This window comes from Mesocricetus auratus, unplaced genomic scaffold (assembly GCF_017639785.1).
Source record: "Mesocricetus auratus isolate SY011 unplaced genomic scaffold, BCM_Maur_2.0 Super-Scaffold_100008, whole genome shotgun sequence".
NCBI lineage: Eukaryota > Metazoa > Chordata > Mammalia > Rodentia > Cricetidae > Mesocricetus > Mesocricetus auratus.
This window is the reverse complement of record NW_024429192.1, coordinates 33698731-33721159: the sequence shown is the minus strand read 5'-3', so window position 1 is coordinate 33721159 and position 22429 is coordinate 33698731. Positions and strand designations below refer to the sequence as shown.

The following is a 22429-nucleotide window of genomic DNA, read 5'->3' as shown; positions in this document are numbered from 1 at the left end:
GATGTAAATTTTTCATTCAGCTAATGAAATAAAAATTTTGTCAATCAATTTTTTTATTTAAATCGGAAACAGTCTTGTTTTGCATGTCAATCCCAGTTCTCTCTCCCTCCCTTCCTCCCCACCAACCTCCTATCCCAACTCCTTTCTGCTCCCCACGGAGGGTGAGGCCTTCCATGGGGAATCTTCATAGTCTGTCATATCATTTGGAGCAGGATCTAGGCCCTTCCTCATGTGGGCTCCCAAAGTCCATTCGTGTACTAGGGATAAAAAATTTTTAATCATATGTAAAATGGTGGTGCACACTTTAATCCCAGCACTTGGGAGGCAGAGGCAAGAGGATCTCTGTGAGTTTGAGGCCAGCCTTGTCTACAGAGCAAGTTCCATGACAGCCAGGATGGTTATACAGAGAAACCCTTCCTGAAAAACAAAACAAAACAAAAGATCATAGATAAAATGTTCCCAGATTCTCCCTCATTAAGTTGATTCCCATGAAGGCAGAGGATATTTTACACATATGAGTGTTTCAAAAGAATGGGCCGACCACACACCTAAATCTTCACACGTGTGAAGGGAAAAACACACATGCAGGTTTATAGGGCAATGACTGATCAGAAAGTACAGAACTGTTGAGTAAGCAATGAGTAAATAAACTTAGTTTAGTTGGTCTTGGATAATGATTGGCAGCAAAACACCAAACACCACACCAACACATTATTCTTTTCAGCATGAAAAACGCACTCTAGTTGGTATATTTCATTTTTTTATTGATAGTGACACAATAAAAATTACACATATCCCAATTACCTGTTATCCCTTATAATACTTTAAAGCTGTCTCTCTAACACAATTCGAACTTCAAAGTCATACTATAAACTAAACTTCTAGAAGATAATTAAAAATACATTAAAGATATCATAAATCATGATAGGATATTGAGATGGCTTATAACTTATTTACACATTCTAATTACAGCAACATGTAGACCTTTACAAGAAGCAGGTAACTAAGGCGCAGAGGTAATGTTAGTTTTCATATGGTTAATGGTCAGATTAACAATGTTCAGGTCCTAAATTCTTAAAAACTTCTTCCAGAGTCCACAAAAGCAAGCAGAACATTGTAAAATATTCTTGGTTGCATAAATCTTTTAAAATAAATTTGAGATTATTCAGTATGCCTTACATAGACACCTTTAATTGAAAATTGCTGAGGTTTCCAGAGACTATCTTTTCATGTCTTCACAGCTTGGATCTGATCTGATAACAAACAGACAAAACCATTATCAGCCTGACAAGGGAAACAGCAGCAACCTTATTCTCTAAGTCAACTCAAGGCCAATCTTTATAACACAGGGAGACTCTATCTGCATATCTGTTTTCTTAAGGCACAATTAATACTACTGTGCTAATTTTTATATAAGCTGTAAGTAGATAAGGAATTAACTAGTTCTACAAGCTTATTAGAAAGACTTAGCAGTTCCTTTGGTCATCTCTCCTTTTTGGACACGGATACTTACAATTAATCTCCTCCTAGGTAATTACTGAAAACTCACTAAACACACTTACAACTCGGTTAATGCTGTCATTATCTGTATATCCATCCAATGTCAGTCAGCCTTCAGACAGGTGGGATGAACACTTTCTTCTTCCAAATTTTGTTTCCCCTAAAATTAATAATCTCAACCAAGCCCATTTATTTAGTTTATTCTCCCCTGCCTTTCTTCTCTTTCTTTCTTTTGTTTTTTAGCATATTTAACATTGACTCAACCAAAATATTCTCACATATGAAGCATACTGCATAACCCATCATTTTCACTTTCTTTAAAACAATTACTTATATGGATGGGAGCCCGGAAGGAACTGGAGTCATGGATAGTTGTGAGGCCCCATGAAGGTGCTGGGAATTTAGCTCAGGTTCTCTGGAAGGACTGCCTTAACTCTCTAGTCCCTATTTATACTTTGTTTGTTTGTATTTTCGAGGCAGTGTTTCTCTGTGTAGCTCTGCAGCCTGTACTGGAACGCGATCTGTAGACCAGGCTGGTCTCAAACTCACAGAGATCTGTCTGCCTCTGCCTTTCAAGTGCTGGGATTAAAGGCATATGTCACCACTGCCCGGTTATTTACACATTCTTGAACACTTTTCTAAATATCACGAGGACTCTCCAACCTAGATGGCTCTTTTCTGTGCTTGCCAGTTATCCATGAGATCTGTTTCATTATCAGTCTAGGATTTTCATTTATAGCCCAGGAATCTGTTCCTCCATTCCTGGGCTGGTTTTCCTAGTTCCTAATCCATCTAGCCATCCTTCCTTTCTTCCTTTTCTGTCCTTACTTTGAAAGTGTATGATGCATGTGTACATATTCATGTATGTGTTGGTTCATGTGTGGAGGTCAGAGGTCAATCCTGCAGGACCTTAGTGTGGCTAGCTGACCCACAAACTTCTGTGGATCCTCCATCTCTGTCTTCCATCTTGCCAAGGCACACTGGATTACAGAGAGTGCTACTGGCTTTCAGTTCCTAGTGGGGAATTAGACTCTCAGGCTTCATGCCTGCACAATGGGACTTTACCAGTACTCTGGGGAGATGAGCCCCCTGACCTTGTATTTTTCTTTTCTTTTCTTGCTTTACTCTCTCCTTCTTGAGCTCATACGGCTGAATATGTTTTAATATACTGTCACAGTTGATATTGCTTGAGTATGTGATTCCAGTACATTATTATTATGTAGCTCCCAAGTAGTGGGTGTTGGGAAGTTTGATATAACAATCTTTCCCTATTCCCACTTCTGGAAGACCGCACAAGTTTCCACTGTCTTCCTGGTTGAACTTTACTAATGATGTATCTTGGGCCCCTGCACTGGGCTCACTGGATTCAGTTCTAGCAAACACTCTTTGATGACCCACTAGTCCTCCCCATTTTCTTGGTCCTTTCTAAACTGTCTCTTGTTTGGATACAGGATCTTCTCAATATCACCTCTTGGTTTCTGTTTTTTTTTTTTTTGAGACAGGGTTTCTCTGTGTAGCCCAGGTTGTACTGGAACTCTGTAGACCATGTAGGCCAGACTGGCCTCAAACTCAGAGATGCGCCTGCCTCTGCCTCTAAAGTGCTGGGATTAAAGGTGCATGCCACCACTGCTGATTCCTCAGATGACTCTCCCTGCCTTCTGCCTCCTTCTACTGGAGGAGCAGAAGATAGAAGAGAGTCAAATATTTTCTATGAAAATTTGCAGCCCCTCCTTGCTGTCAGGTTACCATTACCACATAGTGCATGTCTGGTGTCTTCCAGTCGACAGATAGTGTTTGAACATTTGCAAAGGATAATCCTTGAAACCCATTTTGTTGCTGTAGTTGTTGTGTGGGGGAAGTCATGTTTTCTTTTTCCAGATCCAAATCCATCCTTTATTTCCAATTACAAGCATATTCTAAACCCTTGAGAACATCTTCAAAGTGAATCAGGCTGCGTACTATCATTTCATAGTGACCACTTAGGATTCAGCTTTTTGGGGCCTGTTAAGCCAATCAACAACCATCAGATCTCCAGCTTTCCAAACAAGATCCCCATTTTTGCCACATCCATTCTTGATGCACACAGAGTTGACACCTTTTCAAACAATTACAATATATGTCCAATCCTGTATTTTTACATGTACAACATGTACAATCTAGATATTAAAATCTAGACCAGAAAGTACAGTACGTGTGTTTCCTTAACACCTGTGATGGATGTCCTGGCATCATTCTTGGTATTTAAAACTAAACAAGATTACAGCTTGAAATCTGGAGGCATTTCTGATTTTTCCTTTGGATGTAATATGGTAAAACAAGTTTCATTATTTTGGAAAAACTTAAAAAGAATGTCACTAGAACCCTGGGCAGGAAGAACATGCCTATAGTCTCACTGCTGGGAAAATCAGATACTGAGTCCCAGGTCAGTCAGTGCTACATAATAGCCCCAGGAAAAAACAAAAAACAAGAAACAAACCTACTTCCTCCCACAAAAATCTCACTTGGATGTTTCAGAAATAGAAACTTTGTACTTATTATTACACATGCAAAACTACTGAATCTTTCAAAAGAGAATATAACCATATAAAACATTTAATATTTCATGGAAAAGTCCAATATTAAGCTTAAAGAAATAAGATTAAATGAGTACTAAATGAACCTTGTTTAACATACTATAAAACCTCAGAATTCTAAAAGTAAAAATGAATATAGTTCAGTTCAAAGGTCTTTTACAGCTGGATTTTTCTATGTGTATGTAGCTAATGAGTGGCATTACAAAGCAGGTTAGTCTCTTTTATTTACTATTACTTGTTTTGAAGATAGCTGCTTATCTCTTTTCATATCCAAAAGGATAACTGAGAACAAGGAAATCTACACTATTTACTATTCTATAGGAAAATACAAATGCATGATTATCTAGTCAAACACAAACTGACATACTCTTTGGTTTTTTAAAAAACTATTTAGTTCCTGCCTCTTACATAAGGTGCGTAGATAAGAGAGTAAATTTGACATGTACTGAGTGTATTCCTATCCATTGTTCTTTAACATGTATGCACACTATTTTATGAAATTTGGCTTTAATACTCCAGATGTGACAGTTACTTCATAAGATAATAAAAGATGCTCTTAGTGTGAAGGGAGGTTAACAGAATAATGAGTTGCCTCAAAGGCCAGCTGTTGCGCTCCTCCTCCTGTTGCACAGAGCAGACAAGGGTGCTCCTACTTACCTTGCAGATATTGTTGCAACAAAAGGACACAAAAGCATTTCTAACAATATTCTGTTCTCACAAAGACTAGGCAGAGACGATAACAGATCAGAATAGAAAAACAATTGGTACCAAGAAGAGTTGAAAATCGGTACTGTAAAATTGGATCCTTACTGACACCTAGTGGCTATTGCTATGGATTAAAAAAAAAAAAAAGAAACTACAAATGGAGTTGGGGAAGACAGGAGTGACAGAAACCAAAACCTAGAAGGCAAATCATCTTCTGTTCAGTATGGTGCTCAGAAGCACTGCACTAAGTATTGGCAGGGCTTTCTCTGCATGCCACGTCTCCCCTGAAAGTAATGTCACACTGGTAAAGGAAGAAGGCAGGAAAGAAATGCCCTTCTCTATCTGCCCTGGTGTTTTACCCTGTGACTGATTAGTTTCTTCTGGAAATCCATCCCATAACCCTGAACACTTCTTAAAATAATTTGAAACATGAAGTTGGTGGGTTCAAAACAAGAATTCCTTTACTAATTTTGAGAACCATTAGAGATGTTTGTTTCATTTACTTGTAAAATATGACTAGAATGTTCTTTGCTATTTAACAGTAAATGTTTTGACTGAAGAAATACAAGCTAGAAATAAAATTCTGTGCCAGGCAGTGGTGGCACATGCCTTTAATTCAAGCACCCAGGAGGCAGGGACAGACAGATCTCTGAGTTTTGAGGCCAGCCTGGCCTATAGAATGAGTTCCAGGACAGCAGTATACAGAGAAACCTTGTTTCAACCCCCAGCCCCCCCAAAAGGAAAGACGTTAAAGTCTGTGTGTGGAATTCACTAGAAGAGCAGATTTTACATATCTCTATCAACTGTACTTTTAGCATTTGTAGGCAGATTATTCTTCCATCTAACATAACAGGTCCCAAAAGATGGAGGAAGAAAAATGGAAAGCAGTACCACACATATCTAATATTAAAAGGCCAATGCAGAAGGAAATAGTACTTATAACCACACATTGTTTTTGTTTTTCTTTGTTTTGGTTTTTTTTTTTTTTGGTTTTTATGAGACAGGGTTTCTCTGTATTGTTTTGGAGGCTATCGGTCTAGCCCAGCCTCGAACTCACAGAGATCCGCCTGCCTCTGCCTCCTGAGTGCTGGGATTAAAGGCGTGCACCACCACCGCCCAGCATAACCACACATTGTAATTAGGACTCCTATCTTCTTTATCCCATTCAGAGTAGGAGGATTTCCCAGTGAGAACGAACAGTCAGAAACTCTGCTTAAATTGAAAATGTCTTGACTTGGCCATAAAGACGCTACTACTGAATGGACATACGGAACACACACCTATCTATTGCTCTGCATGCTTCAAGCTGTTCTTATACACAGTAGATAATAACACCCTAAGGAAACCTATATCTTAATTTATTACCTAACATAGAAGTGATCTAGTATAGCTATTTTGATTAAAAAAATGAACTGAAAATAAGCAAGATATCAATAGCATAATAGTATTTATAATACTAAATATGTGTTAAAACTTGTGCATCTATGATATGTGTAAATGGGGTTATTATATGTGGAGTGCTAAACAGCATGACTGATAAAAAATAGTTGTCATTAACCGTAAGGCCAAACTAGCATTTGTTCCAAACTTCAAGTGTGTTTTTCAGCTACTAGATTTAATGAAAATCTGGGTCCATAAATTAAAACCATTTTCTAGATCTACTATATATCCTGAATATAAACACAGAAACACTTTAATTAAATCTGACAGAAAAATACAATAAAGTAAATGCAGCAAGGTATTGAATACTTCCTGTACTATTTTTTCTGACAGCGGAAATAAGAACAAGAAGGGGGCACTGATGTAATGGAATTAACATGTAAAAGTGAGACGGGACAACTGAAAAGGAAACAGTCAACAGACGCACATGGCGTGCGAGGTACCTTGAAGCCAGTCCACACCTTCCTGCAGGCCTTCTCCTCTGATGGCATCGCTAGCACTGAAAGAAAAGTCACACAAAGCACCTGTTTTATGGCGTCATACAACTCTAGGAGGAAAATCCAACACTTTGCCATATTGCAAAGAAATATATACTCATACATCTCTGCAAAACTGATTAAGTATTGAAATAGAATACAAATAGGAACTTAAGAGTCTGAGCACTTGGGGGAAAAAAAGCACCCGAACACATAAACATCAGGTTATTTTTCTAACTAAAACTTTCTAGAGTTTGCCAGGCGGTGGTGGCGCATGCCTTTAATCCCAGCACTCGGGAGGCAGAGGCAGGCAAATCCCTGTGAGTTGGAGGCCAGGTTGGACCGACAGCCTCCAAAACAATACAGAGAAACCCTGTCTCATAAAAAAACCAAAAAATTTTTTTCTAGAGTTCACTGTCTTACTTCAGTCTACCCAGAGCTTCAATAGCATTTACTTGATAGAAATGTTTGACTTAGGTCACAGAATCAACTGACTTCATTTGAAATGGAATTTGTTATCTATAGAGTAAAAACGCACAATTATAAAGTGGGCTCTGTGTTGTTCTATTTTTGAGGCAGGGTCTCAGAGTTCAAGCTAGCCTCAAACTTGCTATGTAGTGATTAAACTTTAGCCTCTACCCCACAAAGACAGGAATTACAGTTATGAGCCATCATGTATAGTCCATATACTTTTTCTTATTTCCTGAGACAGGGTTTCTCTGTGTAGCACAGTCTATCCTGGAACTCACTCTGTAGTCTAGGCTAGCCTCAAACTCAGATTTGCCTGCTTCTGCCTCCCAATTCTGGGAGAAACAGCTACCCAGTCAGAAGCCAGGAAGAGGCTCTTCATGGCTGAGGGTGTACCTGCTCTGTCCCAGGGACAGCAAGTAGTCTGACTGCAACAGAGCAATTGAAGGGGAACTGGGGGAGATGTGGCCACTGAGAAATGACTCAGGCCATGAAATGCAAAGCATGACGGGACAACACATAGTGAAGAGCTCAAAGGAGAGAGAGAGGCAGAGCTTGTTCAGAGAAATACGTAGATTTTTACTCACTCGTTGACACTTCCACCAGTAGTCGTATGTGGCAAAATCAGTAGCTTAGATTTTTGGTGAAAGTGTTTTAGTGCCTGATGCCTCGCTGTTATGATATGTAATCAAGAATGTGCTTTGAATAATTGCTTACTGCTAGGAGCAGAATTCCCAGCCCGCACTCCATGTTGGGATTCCTAGGCTCCAGTTTCTTGCTTACAATCTAGGTCACTTCTAGAGTCAGTAGACTTCTCTGCTTTGTGTCCAGCGTCCCTTAATTATCACTGCAACTCCTATGGTGTAGGAGTGAACCCCACAAAGCTATCCACCCATGAGGGTGGAGACATGTGAACTGACACAGGTAGATATAAAAGGAAGTGAAAGAAGAAGGAACTTCCCTTTTCTCCTGGAAGCCAGCCACGCTTCTAACTCCTGGTCTGTGCAACTCTCTCTCTCTCTGGTAAATAAATATATTGTTTTCCATATATAGCATCGAATATCGTTATATCTGGTGTCAGAAGTGGGATTATAAGGTATACCAGTTACATGTTTTATATTATAATATTTGAAAAATTGTTCCAATCCCTAAGAATTGAACGTTAACCTTTTTTAAAGCCCAATTTGGGGGTTAGGACTTCTGATTAATGATGGTGATGCCACTTCCTGTGTCTAAAATGCCAGTAATCACCATATTATTTACTTTAACTGGTAACTTGGGTCTATGATATTGTATAGAAGTTTGCCAAAATATATGTTTTGTATTTCCTCCTGATATAATTGATTCATCCTCTGGAGCTAATGTATTATTCAGTGCCGTATTATTTACAATGGGCAGTGGATCTTCTAATTGTCCTGGGAGAGGCTGTCCTCCACTGTCACTGGGAATGACCAGATAATTTTCTTTCTGGGGCCTGCTTGAGGCCCTGATTCCTGTTTCCCGGCTGTAAAGATCTACCTTGTTTATCTCTTGTGGACCAGCATTCATCAGTCCAATGTTTTCCCTTTCCACACCTCCTGTAAAGACCAGGAGGCTGAGGCCTTCTATTTGACGCATTCCTGGTAGAAGCATTATTTCTAGGAATGCGTTGTCTACAGTTCCTACTCAGATGTCCTATTTTACCACAATTAAAACATCTAAAGTGCCGGGCGGTGGTGGCACACGCCTTTAATCCCAGCACTCGGGAGGCAGAGGCAGGCGGATCTCTGTGAGTTCGAGGCCGGGCTGGACCGATAAGCCTCCAAAACAATACAGAGAAACCCTGTCTCGTAAAAACAAAAAAAACAAAAACAAACAAACAAACAAAAAAATCTAAAGTTTCAATGTCTTTTGAAACTTCTAAAGATTGCTTCCCCAACCCAATTTGGTATCTCCTCTTGGGTAGGCCATTTTTCATCCTGATTGCTCCTAAATCCTTTAGAAATGGCTTCTCCTATCCAGGTTCCTGCCTCTGGATTGTCATACTCAACATTAGTTGTATATAAGATTGGATATGTTTAGCTTAGGATAAGTAGATTATAACTTAATTATCACCCTCTATGTATGTATGTTGTATATGTTTGAGTTTGTATCAAATTTAAATCTTCTATTTAGACTAAAAGGGGAATTGTAGGAGTGAACCCCACAAAGCTATCCACCCATGAGGGCGGAGACATGTAAACTGACACAGGTAGATATAAAAGGAAGTGAAAGAAGAAGGAACCTCCCTTTTCTCCTGGAAGCCAGCCACGCTTCTAACTCCTGGTCTGTGCGACTCTCTCTCTCTCTCTCTGGTAAGTAAATATATTGTTTTCCATATATAGCATCGAATATAGTTATACTATGGAGAGTAGGGAAACTATAGAAGGAAATTCTGGGGCATGGGAGGGTAGGTGGGTAGGAAGCAAAAGAGGATCTCAGGAAGGTAGCACCAAGGAAAAGAAACTGTTTCCTAAATAAATGATGCATAGCAATTTCAGACACTGTTTACTAGCATGTCCATATACAACTATTACCTCTACTTCCTCATATGAGCAAATATTTATAGTATATGCACCATGTACCAGTCACAGAAGTGGGGAAAGAAACACAATGTATCAACCAAATCTGGCAATAATTCCAACTCCTAGAGAGCTATCACGAGTGTTAGGAAGACAAACTACCACCAAAATAAAAAGCAAAAGAGGTTACATGGTAACAGTGACATACAATAGAAAACAACGGAATCTTGAAATTTGCAGGCAAATGGATGACACTATAGGAAACTATCCTGGGTGAGGTAACCCAGTCACAAAAAGACAAACATGGTATGTACTCACTCATATGTGGATTTTAGACATGAAGCAGGGGATTGCCAGCCTACAATCCCACCGCCAGAGTCTGGGAAACAGGGAGGACCCTAAGAGAGATACGCATGGTACTCCAGAGAAGAGGAATGGGACTGATCTCCAGAGTGGACTGGGAGCATGGGGGGAGGGGAGAGGGAGCTGGAGAAAAGTATGGGGAGAAAAGAGAAGGGGAGGGGAGAGGAGGACATGGGGGAGCAGGAGTGGGGGGAAGAAGAGAGGAGAACAGGATGAGAGATACCATATAAGAGGGAGTTACTATAGGTTTGAGGAGAGATCTGGCACTAGTGAGACTTCCAGAGATCTACAAGGATGACACCAACTGGCAATCTAAGCAATAGTGGAGAGGCTGCTTTAAATGCCCTTCCCTGATAATAAGATTGATGACTTCCTTGTATGCCATCATAGAGCCTTAATCCAGTAGTTGATGGAAGCAGAGGCAGACACCCACAGCTATACATTGAACTGAACTTCCTGGAAACCAGTTGCACAGAGGGAGGAGTGATGAGCAAGGGGGTCAAGACCAGGCTGGTGAAACCCAGCTGACCTGAATAAGGGGGAGCTCATGGACCCCAGATTGATAGCTGAGAGGCCAGCATGTGACTGATCCAGACCCCCTGAATGTGCGTATCAGTGAGGAGGTCTCAGCATTCTTTGGGGTCTCGGGCAATAGATGAACTTTGGGAGCCCATTCCACGTAGATGGATGCTATCTCAGCCTGGACACAAGGGGGGAGGGCCAAGGCCCAGCCCAGGATGATATGACAGACTTTGGAGATCCCCCATGAAGGGCCTCACCCTCCCTGGACTGTGGAGTGGGGATTGGGTGTGGGGTTGGAGGGGGTTGAGGGGAGGAGGGGAGGGAGAGGGAGCTAGGATTGACATAAAAACCATAACAATAACAACAACAACAAAAAAGAAAATACACACACACACACAAAATAGCAATCCAGGACCATTAAATTGGAGAATGATTCTGAGGGGGTGATATCAGAGTGCAAAGGGTTGGGCTTGGGTGATTTCAGGTAGAAAAGGAAGTCACTGTGGATGAAGATAGGACATTAAAAATACACTTTTCTGGTGCCAAAGGATTTGAAAAGTTAACAGCAATATATTCATGGGTACCTGAAATGTCACAATTCTGTGAAATAAATACTTTGCTTGCATTCTACCATGTTTGCCATTTACAAAATGATGTAAAAACAAACAAAAGCAAAAGATCTAAACAGAATCCTACATTTCACAGACTTTTCAGAAAGACAAAGGGAGAAATAATGTTTTACCAAATATGCCACGGCTTGTCTTTGATGTTCTCCAAGCAGAGCAGCTGAGACACTTTCACAGATGTCACTGCATCTCTAAGATCCATTTTGTTCGCAAAGAACAAGATTGGAATCCGGCGGTGCTTAATATCTGAAAAAGAAAGACACCATCACAACACTTCTCATGTTTTGGATCACTTTGTCCCAAACTCCTCAAACTGCTTCTTTCACTACTATCCATACACAAACACTTAAAGATGCACAGTTAAACATTCATCTAACAGAAATCAAAACTACTTGGTAAGACCATGTGCCCTCTGTCTTGGGACTTTAAACCAAAGAATAAAGACAGAGAAAGGGAACCTAGCAGTTAGAGAAGCATCTATGCAAAAAGACAAATATTTCTCGTTTTCAGTTGTCAACACAAGGGAGACAAACCTCAAATAGGAAGAGGAAGAAATGGATTCTGCTTTATTTTTAAGTCACAGGCAGCATCACGAACACGTGGGACGGACATTTTAAACAAGGTATTTTCCCCATTTACAACTTGAAAGCATTTTCCAGAGGTTTTGTGTATTTTTTAAAACATTTTTATTTAACTGTGTGTGCACAGGTGTATGTGTGGGTGCACGTGTGTGCTGGCGCACATGCTACAGGTATGCCATGGCATACATGTGGATGTCATAGGAAAAGCCATGGGAAGGACTCAACTCTCCCTCTATCTAACACATGGGTCTGCGGGATCAAACTCAGGATGGGAGCAAATGCCCTTAGCTGCTGAGTGAAGCCAAGTCCAAATGTATTAAAGAGCTTAGAATTGAGGAGACCCTCCTTCCCCCTTTTGTCCTGTGCTGTCCAACAGAGCATCTCCACATCTTGTAGAAACACTGTGTATTTCCAGCAACAATTATTATATCTAACTCTTCATAATAATGTCCTTACCAGTTTCATTATTGTATATATTGATCTTTTCACTTAATTCCCTATCTTACCCTCGTTTCCTAAGCAACACTTAGAAATAAAATGATCAGGGATTCACAAGTGTTATCTCCAACTCCAAGGGATCTGATGCACTCTTCTGACCTTTGTGGGATACACTCAAGTAAATAAATAAATAAAACCAAAACCTAATACCTCTTCCTTCTAGTTGTTTTCCTAACACTGAGATCAAAACAGGCAGAAGCATGACCCTCTTGTTAGCTGCTCCTGTCTCCATGTACCGTGAAAATAAGGTAACCAAAGCAGCTGTACCTGATGTCCTATTGCTCAGAATACCACTTGATCCCTCATCTTTTCTCTCTGAATGTTCTTCTCTTATCACTACATATTATTTATATATTTAGGAAATCAAAGAATTTTCAGTGTTAAAGAAATAAATGCCAGTAGCTCCCCAAACAAAACACGACAAAATCCACCATATGAAGGTTTAAAACAAAAAAAATTCAAAAGTTTTTATGAATTTTGTATATCCAATAATCTTTACAAATTTAAATAGAAAATAATTCCATCTCATAAACAACTTTTTCTTAAACTAAAAAACAACCAACACATATAGATAGAAGCAAGAGTACAGACATCATGGAAGAAATTACATAGATACCTGGGTGATTTAGAAGGGTATCAAGTTCTTCTTTGGCCACAACCATTCTTAATTTATCACTACTATCAATGACAAAAATAATGGCTTGTCCATCTCTGTATAATATAAAAAAACAGAACAATGACATTATTTTACCACCACGTGCAATTTTAAGTGGGTAGAAAACATTTGGATCCTGGTAAGTTGGCAATCTTATATCTGAAGTATTTATTGAACATTATGTCTGCATACTCCGAAAAGTACTTTGTTTAGAAATATTTGTAAAACAAGCTACCAGCTGTTAAACAATCTTGTTATTTTAACAAAATATGGGCAGTAACAATTCTGATCTCTGAGCTGGCTGTTGAAGAAGTAATTTGAATAGGAATAATTTCAATTGTGGTACCTGATTACACAGATGGGAGTGGACAAGGTATTGTATAAGCACTGGTAATTCAGCCTGGCTTGGAACCCAGACTGGCCTTAAATTGTGATCCTTCTTCCCTAGAGTTACAAGTACTAGGATTGCAGGGCTGTGCCACCACACATAGCCTGATAGCTGGTTCTTAAGATGTAGCTATACTAACCACAGACAGAAATAGACAGAGAAAAGAACAAAGGCACAGTGTCATGAATTATATGAAGTTGCATTATTATAGCAGAAACCATATAACCGCTTGGATTTTTTAGTTAGTATTTGACAGTAAAATGTAGCTATGTAGCTGAGCAATATTCATGAAAACTTACTTATAATAGTGTTCCCAGAGATTCCTGTATCTTCCTTGCCCTGACATGTCAAACACTGTAAAAGACAAACTATAAACAGATACAAGATCATTACTACATTTTAAACAACCAAGTTAAATGGTTATTTCTTAATATCATAAGTTGTTTTATATCACATAAATCAACATGGCTATAAAATAATGAATGTGGTCAATATTCAAGAAAAAAAATGAAATATAAATTTATTAGTCTAAATATGACTTTGCAATGAAATAACCTAAAAATGATTCCTTTGCTAATGAGATTTTCACATTGGTCTAAACTTTAAGGGCTGAGAATGAACTAAAGTTAGTGGTACAAAAAGTCACAACCCCATGAGGATTGGAAATGATAACTGATTTCCAGGTCAGTATGGAGACACTCACAGTGTCAGAGTCACAAAGAGAAGGTGGTTACCTGGAGGACTTGAATTTCTCTATGCTGAATCCTATGGTTGGAACTATATCCTGACACTGAGCCTGCAAGAGAAAACTTAAATTTAGACATTTGTAATTACAAAGATGGATTTTTTTCTTCCAGTCCCAGATTTTTCCCTTTCTAAATTATGCTACCAAGGAGATAAAAAAATTAAACATTATGATTTTTGTAATAGGGTCACTGTGTGTAAAATTACTTATAAAATGTAAGGTTTACTTGCCAATTGTGAATTGGTTTAAGGTATAGGTTTGAATTCACATTTTGTTTTATTAAACAAGGTAAGCAAGTTTTCATAAGTGGTTTAAAAAGTCACTCTGAGTGTCTGTGTTGAACTTAATTACTCTACACATTATGAATTTATGTATGTTTGGGACTGTCTGTCTTCAAGTCTATTTGGTCCCTTCTCTCAAGGAGCTCATGGCACACAGAATGTAAGCAACCATCAAAATAATAACATGAATAAAAAGTGCTCAGGATGAAGGATAGGGAGAGGGAAATCCCAGGGCAAGCTCTTGGCAAAGACTATTGCAGTAAATGGAATTAGTCAGTAAAATAATCCTAGGGAGGGCAAGAACTTGCCACTCAGGAAGAATATTAGGCATGCATGTCTGAAGTGTCCTGCTAAATAAAGGAGTGATACAGGCTGAAGGAAGATAGGTAGAGTCATGGTGGCTCTGGTGGGGCATTCTACAGGAAGACTGAGCAGGGTTAAGAGAACAGCAGACACACTTTGACAAGTTTCCCAGACATTTAAAAATATACAGACAAGAGAATGCAGTAAATGCCTCCTAGAATTTCCATCATGAAAACTGTTCATTCATTTAGACAAAATGTATCCATTTTATGATCCAGATACTTGGAAGTTATTCTTGACTCCTCCTTTGTTACATGCTATGTATAAAACATTCATTTTCGAAGTTTCCCTGGCTCTGTGCCATTACCTCAGACTAGACCTTTCCATTTGGTGCTCTGAATTACAATAGCTTTCTAATTACTCCTAGCTTTCTATATGCCACCTGGCACAAGTATTTAAGCCTAGGTTTACTTAAATGTCAACTATATTATAGTGCTCATAAAGTTATTATGAGAATTAAATGAGCTAATAGGCACAAAATACTCAACATGGTGTCTATAAGCAGTTCACAAATGTTTGCTATTATTATAATTATACTCCCATTTTGGTTAGTCTTATGTTTTCCCATATTGCCTTAAGAATAACAAAATAAAAAATATTGCTACTTTTATGTGAAAATAAGAGTGGAAGAAGGGAAATTTGCCTCACATTAGCATGCTTACTTGGGTACTGTACTTTTGCAAAATTAAATCCAAATGGAAGAGAAGCTGGAAATGGTGTTTGGGAACCTTAACAGCAATGTGCTACAAGCAGATGTCTCCCGAGTCTGTTTACGCAGCTTTTCCTTCTACCTAGTCTTCGAGCTGCATTAATATTTTCCCCAAAGTATTGCTTTTGTTTGCTAGTTAAATACATTATTTTGTGACACGTGCAGTCTTGCCTCATTACTCTGAGGTTCCCTGAACAACAAGCTTTGGGATAAAGTGTGTCTTAATTTTGTTTTTCTCATGATCCATCCATTTAAAAAGTTTTTTATTTATCAATCAGATGATGTTAAGAAGTTAGTGAAACCACAGAAAAACACACCAAAGTATCTTCACTGAATTGTAATTAGAACTACTTAGATTCTCCACAAACTCCCCTTTAAAATTTAGCCCAGAGGGATAAAAATCCCTCAACTATTTCTCCTCCAAAAGTTCTAATGGAAATAATCCACAAAAGAAGGTTCAGAAGTTAACCAGGCTAGGGTGCATTCATGTGGAACTCATTTTCCTCTGCAGTAATTCAGAGTGCAGGCTGGGCACAGCACACTCAGGAAATGGACACAGGGGGGGCCCTGCAACCCATAGGCCAACCACTCAAGCAGCGTCCGTGAGCTTCCGATTCAGTGAGGCATCACGGCTGAAACAGTTAAGGCAGAGACCCAAAGTTAGTCTCTGGCTTTCATGTGCATATATAGACACCTTTATATATATGCACACCTTTCCTTACACACACAACAGACACACTCTCACTCCCATCTCCCCAACAAAGAGTCATCTCTAATATTAATTTCCCTCTGTTTTCCCCAGGAACACACACATCCAGTCATTGGACTGGAATGGCAGCAAGAAAGGAAGGTGTGTAGCCTGAACTATTAGAGTCCACTAGACCAGTATCAACAGGATCAGAACAGAATTCCCAAGAGAATTTCTTGTTCTATCAACTCTGCTAAAATTTTTATCTCCACATAATCAACAAAATCCCCTGGTCAAAGATGATGATAATAATAATAATAATAATAATAATAACCATCAATCTATTCACCTACAATCTAAAATATATTTAAGCACTAATCCTCATTCTAGGTATTATTCAATGCTTGAAAAGTCAAAGACTCTTTGATATTGAAGAGAAATATAATAAGTAAGGTATCAACTGAATATGTAACATATATCAAATGAATATACAAATTGCTTAGGAATTTTTCCAGATGCTTTTTCCCCTCCCCACAGAAGGGTCACTATGTAGTCCTAGCTGACCTGGAGCACTCTATGAAGACCAGATTGGCCTGGAACTCATAGATATTGGCCTGCTTCTGCCTCCTGAGTGTTGGGCATATACCTGGGCCAAAACTACATTCTTTCTTACAAAGAATGGTTGGGTGAAAAATACCCTGTCAACTGAGGATGTTTATCATTTCAAATACAACAATAGGATAATTTATTCTGAAAAATAAGAGTCTAAAATCTAGTTATCAAAAAATCAATTTTATTTATATACATAAGGAGACAACATGGAACAGTCTTGTAAGGCTTTTCCTAACAGAACACTGTAGATCCTATGATTAATACAGTTAATTAACTAAAAATAGCACCCAAATGGAGATGAAAATTAACAAGTGATGAATTTAAAATAAGGTGGAAGAAATGTAAACTTACATTTGAGTATTAAAAGTATGGTGTCTCTGAACCTTCCAGTTCAGTAATGCCTTTTGGTTATTATTACTAGAGTTAGAGGGTGGGCGGAGGAAGCTCAGGGTCTTCCGGTCAATTTTTCTGAACCAGAACAGTTACAGCTTAATGTTCAGTAAATCATATCAGGAATTATATGCAACAAAGCCTACTTCTGATGTATGAGTCATACATTGCATGTACTAGCTTTATATATTCTCAGTAAGAAAATAATATTTTCATAATACGTTGCTCAAAATCACTGTCACCAATAGCACAGCACTGTCTATTTATCCATAGATTTTAAAAAAATGAGGTGTCTTTCCTTTTGTTTTGTTCTTCTCATGAAGAAGAAATTTAAACAAAGTCAGGGCAGCCTATAAATAAACTGAGTCAATTTGTGAAGCTCTTTAGAGGAGTATAAAGGAGGAAAAAGAGTATCTCAGCTTAATACTCAAGAGTTACATGCACACTGCATAAATATGAGGCACACACAGCAAGCAACCTCTTAACCAACAGTGAGACTAATAGGACTTCACAACCTCACAGGAAGTTGTAACTTCAGAATAGTATTGCACATAACTTTTGCTGGTATCAGAAGACGTGAAGCATCACAGAGATACTTACATTTGAAGGTTTAAGTTTGTTAATGATTGTTGTTTTGCCACTATTATCCAGTCCAAGGCATAACACATGAACCTCTTTCTTCTTCAGGCCAAGTAAACCCGAAAGTCTGTCCAGCAATCCCATAATGTGATTTAAATATTTACAAAGCAACTGCAATGGAAAGGAAGTGATTATTTCACCGGTACCTTACACATGGAATGCATTACTATGTACATAAAAATGTAAGGATAATGGCAGCACACAAAACACATTGGTGTGGCTTTACTCCTAGTAAGCAGTGTAAGCCGATTATCAGAAAGGAGCCTTCACTGCAGACTGGCAGCTTATAACCCTGACTACAAGGAATAACGTCCCTGAGACAACCACATTTATAATATTCAAGGAGAAGCTCTTGGTAGCTTCAGGATCGAGTGGAGTGTGCCAGTTGTAGTTTCAAAGGTATTCATGAATGAGAGTCAGGCAAATATGAACACTAAAGAGGCAATGAGACTTGGCTACAGTCTGAGGCTAACGCTCAAAAGGCAGAAGATAGGAAAGAAAAACCCCAAGGCCTAGCTGTATCAATTTGACTACTAGATAAGTATCTGAAACAAGGCCATGGTTGTATTTTGAAATAATATGTAATTATAAAAATTTCACTGTTTTTGTTTTCTACAGGGTTATTTTCAGTTTGTGTAAGGTTTTCTATTAGTAGAAAATGTATGCTGATTTCACCTGCCTCACATATCTCTACAATTCACCATTCATTTTGGGGGAATAATGGATACATTCCTTCACAATCGTGGTCAATCTTACTAAAACCCTTATCCAATTTGCTGTCCACTGTGTACACACATACATATACATACATACCAAAAGTTCCCCCCAAAGGAAAAAAAAACCCAAATTGCACCAATACTTCATATTTTGACCAAAAGAATAGATCCTTGGAAGACGTGGAAAATGCAAAATTAAATGGCCAAGAAATGTTGAACAAACAGCATTATTAATATACAAAGCAGGTTATTGCTGTGAAATAATACTCTATACATTGTGTAAATTATGCTGTGATTGGCTTAATAAAGAAGCTGACTGGCCAATAGCTGGACAGGATAAGTTTAGGCGGGAAAACCAGACTAACGACACTGGGAAGAAGAAGGGCAGTCAGAAGACATGCCAGTGAGACAGAGAGGAATCAAGAAATGCAAGATGAAAGAGAGGTAATGCCATGTGACAGATGTAGATTAATATAAGTGGGTTAATTTATGCTGTAAGAGCTACTTAGTAAAAAGTCTGAGCTATCTGACAAGCATTTAAATTGAGTCCGCCTACAGGTGATGTTCTCTGTGTCTGTAAAACTTTCAAACAACAGAGCTGACTGTTCAATCTAGTCTATGCCAGTGTAGGCGGAAGTTTCCCGTCCAGACCACAAAACTTTGGAAACAACAGAGCTGTTTGTTCAATCTAGTCCATGCCAGCTTCCGGAACCCAGAGAATTTTAGCTAGCTTCATTTTTCAATGCTTCATCAAATTTTCTACAAGGTCTGGGACAAGCATCCTCTTCACCAAAGTCTTCTGCTTTCGGTGCTTCGCTATCCAATACCTGTCGTGGGAACTGTTCAGCTAACTTCCTAAGGCTTGGTAAGCTGTCAGCACCAAGCTGACTTAATATTCCACGAAGCATTTCTGTGACTGGTTTGGCTTCTGCATGACCAGCAACTGCAAAGATGTTAGCAAAGAGGGAAGCTTGGAGTTTGGGCTTGTTGAAATAAAGAGCTCTTCCATCATCTTTAATCACGGTCACCTCTTAAATACCAGCTATCTTGTTCACAGCCAGTTTCTTTAGAGAACTCTGAAGCTTTTTGTCATCAGCAGTAGCTGTCCTATATTGCTATGTTTTTTTATTCCTTACTCTTTTGGCTTTTTTGTCCTTTTTAGGGGACCTGCCACCCAGCTCCCAGATAAATCACACATGGAGTCTTATTATTTATCAATGCCAGGCCTTAGATTGCCTTTTCTTTTCTTTAAATTAACCCATCTATCTTTTCCCTCTGGGCTTTTATCTTTCTTACTTTCATATATCTTACTTTCCTTCTTACTCCATGGCTGGCTGGGAGGGTGGCTGCACGGCTCGCCACTGATGTCCTCCTCTCCATGTTCTCTTGCTGCTCTTCTCTTCCTCGTGTCTCCTTCTGTTTATACTCTCTGCCTGCCAGCCCACCTATCCTTGCTCCTGCCTTGCTATTGGCCATTCAGCTATTTATTAGGACCACCAGGTATTTTAGACAGGCACATTAATACAGCTTCACAGAGTTAAACAAATGCAGCATAAATAAAAGTCATACACCTTAAAACAATATTCCCCAGCAGTCCTATGTACCTTCTTCTTTCTGCAAGCCATACTCTTGCCTCCAGTCAGAGTTTGAAGTTTGACTAACTTTTCTTTTCTTTTCTTTTTTTTTTTTTTGGTTTTTACGAGCCAGGGTTTCTCTGTATTGTTTCGGAGGCTATCGGTCCAGCCCAGCCTCGAACTCACAGAGATCCGCCTGCCTCTGCCACCCGAGTGCTGGGATTAAAGGCGTGTGCCACCACCGCCCGGCTTGACTAACTTTTCTTGATGGCTAACTTTTTCTGTTGATAAATTTACAGCATGGGAGGGTCCTCCTATACCACATGTGATAAGAGCAATATACAATGTTTTCTTAACAGTAACCTATCTGCAATATCCTACCATTATATAAGAGAACTTTAACTATAATACCATTATAGAGAAGTAAGTGCAAACTTTAAGCACACATGCATGCACATGAACACATGCACACACACACGCACACAAACACACATGCACGCAAACACATATATAGAAGTGTGCATATATATGTATTTGCTATACACACACATCTATTTTTTAACTTGTCCCTTCGGTGCTCAAGTGAATCCTTTTTTAAAGGGAATATCTGTTTGGTCAGCAATCTGTTCCCATAACAAATGATGAGATAAACTAGCTCATAAGTTTAGAAGCTACACTCCATGACACAGTCCACAATGCTGAAGACTAAGCTCTTAAGACATAGACCTTCATGTTCATAGAAGCATTATTTGTAATAGCCAGAACCTGGAAGCAACCTAGATGCCCCTCAACTGAACAGTGGATAGATAAAATGTGGTATATTTATACAATGGAGTATTACTCAGCAGAAAAAAACAATGGAATCTTGAAATTCGCAGGGAAATGGATGGCACTAGAAGAACCATCCTGAGTGAGGTAACCCAGTTACAAAAAGACAAACATGGCATGTACTCACTCATATATGGATTTTAGACATGGATCAGGATAGTGTCAGTCTGCACTTCCACTGACAGAGAGTCTGGGAAACAGGAAAGAACCTAAGAGAGATATGCATGGTACCAGAAAGAAGAGGAATGAGGCAAGATCTTCTGAACAGATGGGGAACACGGCCAGGGGTGGGGAGGAGTGGAAGCTGGGAAGAAGAGAGGTGGAGAAGAGGAAGAGAGAGTAGGTCGTGGAGGAACAGGAAGGTTGAGTGGGGGGTAGAATAGTGGGAAGAGGAATCATAGGTTAGAAGACTGATCTGGCACCAGTGAGACCTCTAGTGATCTAAAGGGATGACACCAATTGGCAAGCTAAGCATTAGTGGAGAGACCACCTGGAATGCCCATTCCTGATAGTGAACTTGATGTCTATAACCATCCGGGAGCCTTCATCCAGTGACTGATGGAAGCAGAGGCAAACACCCACAGTTAAATACTGAACTGAACCCAAGGAACCCAGCGACAGAGAGAGAGGAGTGATGAGCAAACTGGCAAAGAATGGGCTGGCAAAACCAGCAGAGACAGCTGATTTGAACAGGGGAGAGCTCTTGGACCCCAGACCGACAGCTGGGAGGCCAACATGGGACTGATTCAGACCCCCTGAATGTGAGAGTGAGTGAGGAGGCCTGGGCAACCTATGGGGCCTTGAGCAGTGGATCAGTGTTTATCCCTGGCATACAAACAGACATCGTGTGTCCATAGCACAAAGAGGGATACTCTCTCAGCATGGACTCTTAGGTGAGTGCCTGGACCCTGCCCTGAGTGAAATGACAGACTCTAGATATCCCCTATGTGGAAGGAAGTGGCGATAGGGTGGGAGGCTGGGGGGGGGATGGTGGGGGATTGCGGGAGGAGGGGAGGGAGAGGGAACTGGGATTGATATGTGAAACAAGGTATTTAAAATTAAAATAATAACATTTAAAAAATTAAAAAGACATAGGCCTTCAAGGGGTATTTATTATTAGTGTCAGGTATGGGATATCTCCCTTCCAGTTGTTGGCCTAGAAGGGAAAATCTCAGAGACCACCCCAAACAACATGTAGCTATCGCCATTGCTCTTGGTACCCTCTTGATGTTAAGACACTATTGCTGAAGACACCACACATTTTAGCCACAAGATAAGGAGAAATCCAGCTGGCACTGACCAAAAGCTCCATCCCTGATAGCTAGCTTTCATAGAACAGGAAAGTGCTGTGCAGATGATGGGGGAAAAATTCATCAAAATTCTTTCTCATCTGTGAACTTGAGAGTGCTATTATAATAATCAGCCTAACAGCCTATCTCCATGGATTCAAGAATAACAGGAAGATTATGGGGTAACCAATCACTTTTTGATTGGAGTTAAGGCCTGTTTTTCACACAGAAACTCATGCCTGGTACAGCAAACCTAACCA

The 22429-nt window shown here is 39.4% G+C and overlaps 1 protein-coding gene across 2 annotated transcripts; it reads right to left on the bottom strand.

Annotated features, from left to right (window-relative positions):
* Positions 1 to 747: 747 nt before the first annotated feature.
* On the bottom strand, positions 748 to 17856 carry Arl6 (ADP ribosylation factor like GTPase 6). Of its 2 annotated transcripts, none has more exons than XM_013118157.3 (7): positions 17724 to 17856; positions 14070 to 14131; positions 13635 to 13703; positions 12909 to 13003; positions 11330 to 11459; positions 6646 to 6717; positions 748 to 1253 (listed from the first exon to the last, which is right to left on the bottom strand). In XM_013118157.3, exons 1-7 carry the CDS (start codon positions 17844 to 17846, stop codon positions 1220 to 1222), a joined length of 585 nt encoding a protein of 194 aa, XP_012973611.1. In that variant the 5' UTR covers positions 17847 to 17856; the 3' UTR covers positions 748 to 1219. The 2 variants fall into 2 exon arrangements, with proteins under 2 accessions (XP_012973611.1, XP_005076811.1); XM_005076754.4 differs by having other exon boundaries at positions 6662 to 6717.
* Positions 17857 to 22429: the final 4573 nt, after the last annotated feature.

What these genes read in the sequence shown, in the direction of transcription:
- Arl6 (XM_013118157.3), bottom strand. Translation starts at nt 17,846, where the DNA reads ATGGGATTGCTGGACAGACTTTCGGGTTTACTTGGCCTGAAGAAGAAA. An exon ending in ACAAACTTAAACCTTCAAAT is followed by an intron (nt 14,132 to 17,723) that starts GTAAGTATCTCT and finishes TTTCTCTTGCAG; the next exon opens with GCTCAGTGTCAGGATATAGT. An exon ending in CAAGGTACCTCGCACGCCAT is followed by an intron (nt 1,254 to 6,645) that starts GTGCGTCTGTTG and finishes GTTTGTTATCAG; the next exon opens with ATCAGATCCAAGCTGTGAAG.